Source organism: Terrapene carolina, unplaced genomic scaffold (genome assembly GCF_002925995.2).
Source record: "Terrapene carolina triunguis isolate 2854851 unplaced genomic scaffold, T_m_triunguis-2.0 Scaffold35022, whole genome shotgun sequence".
In the NCBI taxonomy this organism is placed as follows: domain Eukaryota; kingdom Metazoa; phylum Chordata; order Testudines; family Emydidae; genus Terrapene; species Terrapene triunguis.
The window spans coordinates 5,260,365-5,266,364 of record NW_020699373.1 but is presented as its reverse complement, the minus strand read 5'-3'; the positions used below and the strand labels follow the sequence as shown (position 1 = coordinate 5,266,364).

The window sequence follows — 6,000 nt, the reverse complement described above, 5'->3', positions numbered from 1 at the left end:
TTTCTTTTTATAAATAAACCTTTAGATTTTTAGCTACTAAAGGATTAGCCTCAGTATGGCTCACCCTGTCCCTCTTCACTGTCCTGCCTCTGTGGGGGAAGGATGGTGAAGAGGGGACACGGTGAGAGGTGGGGAAGTGGGGGTGGGGGTGGGGGTGAAGTGGAGGAAGATTCACCAGGCAGCAGCAGCAGGGAGGGCCACCACGGCCCAGGTGTCCTATTATGCCTGCCACCCCAGGGCTGAGAGCAAATTAAAAATCTCCATCTGACCGCAAGCGTCCGGATTCAGTTGTCAGACACACTAATGGGAAGGCCATTATACTGAAATGTAAAAATATTCCTGCACTCTTGAACAGCATGTACATTAGCTGAATGATGTGTAGGAGTTGAGAACCTTTTAATAATGCCACTGAAGGAAAATATTTCAAAGGCTTTTAGTACATTATTTGTTAAAGGCCACACAGTAAACTACATGCAGGCACACAAGGAATAGGGTGGTCACAAGCAAGTAAGTGAACCTTGCCTGTTTATAATTAACTAATGATCTAGTCAGTGCATTATTAGACTCAAATACAAAATGAAAAAGCTGCACTTGTAGCCAAACTGACTTTTTAGAAATGTGTTTTACAATATGTAATACATTTATGAATGCCCATTCTTTGTGATAAACACCATGTGACTTTCTAAAATAACACTGCTCTCTAATATTTATATTATCAAGTTAAACATTGATATTTAATACAAGAAATTGGCTATTAAACAGCAGTTGCTTGTATCGCGTAGATGTCAGCTAGTTCAAAAACTCTAGAAACAAATTATTTTCAGGGCTCACTTTTACTGCTGATTTCCTAAAGCGGTGTTGTCTGGTACTGCTACAGCATTGTCTGTTCTCTGGAGACATGGCACTGTTTTGGCACGTACACAAAAACGTGTTGTGTTAGAATCACCATAAAATTTAGCTAATGAGATATTCTATGTTATCATTAACTCTTGGAAAATACCTAGGGTAGCAATGCACAATGCATTTCAATAAGTGTTTCTGCATGGGCTACTTAAAGTAAGTATCACCGCATTTCCCGAAAAAAGATTCTATTGTGTGTGAAATGTATCTCAGAATTTATGCCATTAGCCCATTCCTACTCAAAACAGTATATACACTCCTACAGTCTATGGAGGCAGAGCTTACTGTAAGACATGCACAATGCTATCTGTAGTTCAACAATATTATACAAAAAGCTATACACAGTTCTACACAGCACATCCCATTCTGTGCCCCAGAAGACTGAGTTTTTGGTTTGTTTAATGATTACTCAATATACGAAGATTTTTTCTGTCTTAAGCAGCTTCTTCAGCAGAGCAGTCGATGCCTGCATAGGTAAACTTCTCATACAGCGTGGTATTCACATATGTCTGAAAAAATAAGAGAGGTTGAAGTAGGTGATGCATTTTTTTTCTCACGTGCACCAAGCTGTGCTCTAATTATTGAGCAGGCTATAGACCTCACTGATTGTGTCTCATGAACTTCACACACATATGCCATGGAAAGATTTAGCCTTTGGACTTCAAGCTAGCACAGCTATTCAGCCTTACCTTTCGTTCCTCTAACATCCTGTTCAGTGACACCAGGATCTGAGCAAATGATGGCCTTTCATACGGTTTCTCCCGCCAACACTGTCTCATCAGGTCATACCTTTAAAAATAAGACACAACCCATGATGACTTGGATGCATGTCACTGAACACAAGGCGTGCAGAGTCCATCTTAAAACCATGACACGCAGCCCCAGTTTAAGGCTGAAATTTTTCAGACAGCCCTCTAAGAGATGCACCAATCAGCCCTGACAGCCATGCTGAGAATTGAATGGCCACACTCCTTTCCCCCCCCTCCAGTCCTCCCAGACCACATCCACTGCACCAGAGGTGGGGAAGCGGGAGCCACAGGAGCTGTTATAGCAGTGCTTCACCACCTGCGAAGCTCATTTGGCATTCCCAGACTCCCTCATAGGAACTGGCTTTACTGAGTGGCACATATCCACGTTTATGATCTCTTCCATGGCTTCCACCAGCGTAGTGGTAATTATACTGGTATTGCCCAGGTCTGTTAAGGTAGCAAACCAATTTTAATTCAACCATGCTTTGTTTTCCCCTTCCAACATCCATATTTGGGCTTAAATTTCCCATGATTGGCCTCCTGGAAGATGATTTTTTTGTGTAGAAAGTTGTGGTGGTTTGCAAAAGGACAGCCACCCAGCCTGTACAAAGTATAGCACCTTTGGAGGTGACGTGCCATTCTGCAACTAACAGTGCATTCAGGCTTCATACAGCTATATTATTGAAAATCAAAAAATCACACATTTGCTGAATCATGGCATCCCTGAAAACTGCTAGTTTCGCAGTAAACAATGAAAATAAAATAATAATTAATGCACTTGTTTGCTTACACCTCATCATCACAATTGAGAGGCTTTTCCAGTCTGTACCCTTGTGGCAATTTCTCATAGAGTTCTGCACATGTCATTCCACAGTACGGTGTCCCACCTAAAACACAAGAGTTTGACATTGGCTTAAGCAAATTTTTCTGGTGCTATCACAACTAAGGATAACCGCGCTCAGCACACGAGCCACAGGATGGCTCAGCAACAAAATATTTGATGAAGGCAGGTAAAGATGAAGGACGCTTGTACTGAGTAACTGGATTTAATATTAATAATTTTATTCATTATTTATGCTCTGCTAAAACCATGCACAGTGTTTTTATAAAGTAAAAGGCAAACGGGCCAGAGCCTCAGCTGGTGTAAACTGGCGTAGTTCCATTGCTAATGTGTCGTCCCAAAATTCTTACAGTCAGTGGCCTGATTATGATCTCACTTACATACAGCAGTGTAAAGCAGGAATAACACTACTGAAGGCAGTGTAAGGCTAGGTCTACACTACAGCGGTGTTCCGACCTAAGACACGCAACTTCAGCTACGTGAATACCGTAGCTGAAGTTGCGTATTTTAGGTCGGCTTACCTGGTGGTGAGGACGGGGGAAAGCCGACCGCTGCCGCCGACTCCGCTGCCGCCTCTTGTCGAGGTGGATTTCCGGAGTCGACGGCAGAGCGATCAGGGATCGATTTTACTGCGTCCTCACGAGACGCGGTAAGTCGATCCCCGATAAACCGATTGCTACCCGCCGGATCGGCGGGTAGTGAAGACGTAGCCAGAGAGCAGACTTAGACCCCATGAGACCAGTGGTAGTAAGTGTTTGCAGGATCAGGCGCGAAGTTATAGCTGGAGAGTAATCTTAGGGCTAGGTACACAAAGAAACTTAGGCCTGGTGACATTGACTAGAGAGGCCTAGAAAATCACTGTGATTCACAAAGCCTGAGTTTGGTGCCTAGGCTCCCTATACAATGAATGCGGAGAAATCAGCACCTCAGAATGGGATTCACAAAAAGCCAGCATGCTAGGTGGATCCTTGCCTAAGATAGCCGATGGGAGCTGCTAAGCTGAGGGGGTGTAGGCTTCTCCTCCGCCAGCTGTTTTGCATAAACTCACTTCTAGGGACCCAATCCAGTAGGCATGCTCTGAGCACGCTTACCAGATTGGGCCCCAAGGTGACTTAGATGAAAGAACGCCTATCTTCTCTTCGTTTGTGTATGGCTCTGGGGCTTAGGCATCCAGACACCTAGCGTGGCTGCAGTAAGCATGCTCAGAGGCAGAAACATAGGTGCCTACAGGGTTCCTGAGCAGCGGTTTTGTGAATCCCAGTGCGGCCTGGGATGTCAGTGCCTAAACTGTCAGTTAAGTGCCTTAGTCCTTTTATGAATCTAGCCCTTGGAATATTCAGTATTTAAAAAGTAAATACCTGCTGTAAATGCTTTGTCATGGGATAATGAAAAGAGGCTCTCTCTACCTTTCTCAGGTAATGTGGTACTTAACCTGGACTGAGTTGGAATTGTGACCATTTTTTTTAAGGGTATTGTGACCAAAGCAGGATGTAGTTAATAAATCAAAAGAAAACAGCAGACGATGTTTGAAAGCGAGGAATGGCTTAGTGGGCTGAGTGCAGGGCTGAGAGCCCAGAATGCCCAGTAGGGTACTGTACTAGAATATCCCACGCTGGTTTATTTGTGTACCAATAAAAATGGATACTTACCTAAACTAACTATTTCCCATAATAGGACACCATATGACCACCTGCAACAGGGACAAAGAAAAAGCACTCATACCTTAACAGGAACAATGATTAAAAGTGAGCAGGTGTGTTATTGAACAAGATAATTTGCTAATCTACAGAGCACGTACGTTTCAATTCACTATTTCTGATCAATTTTCTGTTTGGTAGTAAGGATCCAGGCTTTAAACCATATAAGGCCAGATCCTCAGCAGGTGTAAATGAGCATTGACTTTGATGGAGCGACACTGATTTACGCCAGCTGAGGATCTGGCCCATTTCCTCACTGTCTCTGTCTCATTTATTACACAAAGTGCCAAAAACTCTTCTCAGTTTCACCAGTGTAACCCCAGAACAATGTCACTGAAGTTAATGAAATTATGCTGGATTTACACTGGTGGAATTCATACCCAAAGAACCTAGCTCCACTTGCATGTCCCAGGGGATCACTCCTTTCCCCCATCACCCTCCACCTTCACTCCATTCTAATTCTAAATTGTTTTGTGTGTGGTCCTTTCTCTCCAAGATGCTCTGTTTGCCCAGGACACAAGCAGAAATTTCCTCATTCCAAGGGAGAAGGAAATTTTTTCTTTCCTGTGAAAGTTCTTGGCAAATCTTGCTTATTGTGTTCATGCAAGTAGGCCCGTGGGACCAAATTCTGCTCTGTTAAGTGGCATAAATCCAGAGTAATTCTACTGACTTTGAGGAAGTATTCCCGGTTTACAGCAGTATGCCCCAGGGCAGAATTTAGCCCACTGACTTCAATAGCACTAGTCAAGTGGGCAGAAATTGGCGCTTAAAGGGGTCATCAAGAACATAAGAACAGCCATACTGGGTCAGACCAAAGGTCCATCTAGTCCAGAGTCCTGTCTTCCAACAGTGGCCAATGCCAGGAGCTTCAGAAGGAATGACCAGAACAGGTACTCATCAAATGATCTATCCCTTGTCACCCATTCCCAGCTTCTGCCAAACCTCCTTATGAGGTTTCTTTTTTAACTACGATTATATTCTGCTAGTTTATTTATGTGATTCCAGAAGAGACTGTCATACAAAGGAGAATTATGCTGTACCTTCTTTTTGTCTCTTCACTTAAAGATTTACAGAGACTAAGTTCCATAGAAAATACCAAATGTCACAGACGTTGCATAGAAATGAACAACACTATAGTCTATACAGAAAATTTCAGCAAGGCACTTAAGCCCCCCAGGCTTTAATGAGACAGCTCAAGTACTTACAGTTATGCACATGCTTAAGTGCTTTGCAAGATCAAGCCCGTAGAGCTTGGCCAATTCTATCTGGTTTCCTGGCAAGTACTGCTATCACAGATCTGAACTTTTGCTGTTTTCCTGGATACTTGCTGCACTTTGCTGGCAGGAACTGGTGTTCGTATGGGCCTTCCAAAGGTGCATTTGAGTTTGAGTTTCAAACTAGAGATGCCCCTGAACTAACCCCATGTCCAAACATCACATGTACTTTGTAGAAACTCAGATCTGGACTCAGACCCAAATTTAGCTTGGTTCAGTTTTTTCAAACTATTCCTTGTAGTCTGCTCAAGCTGTCTGCCCACAAGGTGACACATAGACCTGTGTTTTCTGAGTGCCATGAATTAATCGCTGCACGATTAAAAACGCTGGCAAAAAAACGTTTCCCTATGAAGCTTTGATGTTATTAAAGAAAGTCTTATTAAAAACACGTTAAAGAACTGTACTTACACGTCGCTGTTTGTGGTGTACACACTGTAATTTAGAGATTCAATTGCCATCCATCGCACTGGAAGCCTTCCCTGGAAGTGATGCCATTAGAATTGCATTACAGGCTATTACATTAATGGTAGTGTTCATAG

The 6,000-nt window shown here is 43.1% G+C and overlaps 1 protein-coding gene across 1 annotated transcript in view; it reads right to left on the bottom strand.

Moving 5' to 3' along the window:
- Window positions 1–1,334: 1,334 nt before the first annotated feature.
- LOC113405298 (angiopoietin-1 receptor-like) overlaps window positions 1,335–6,000 on the bottom strand; it is a 65,127-nt gene continuing 60,461 nt past the window's right edge. Inside the window, exons 16-20 of the mRNA XM_026646360.1 lie at window positions 5,870–5,940; window positions 4,140–4,180; window positions 2,440–2,536; window positions 1,590–1,689; window positions 1,335–1,409 (exon numbers count right to left, since the gene is read on the bottom strand). Coding sequence (XP_026502145.1) covers window positions 1,335–1,409; window positions 1,590–1,689; window positions 2,440–2,536; window positions 4,140–4,180; window positions 5,870–5,940 — 384 coding nt within the window. The remainder of the gene's footprint in view (window positions 1,410–1,589; window positions 1,690–2,439; window positions 2,537–4,139; window positions 4,181–5,869; window positions 5,941–6,000) is intronic.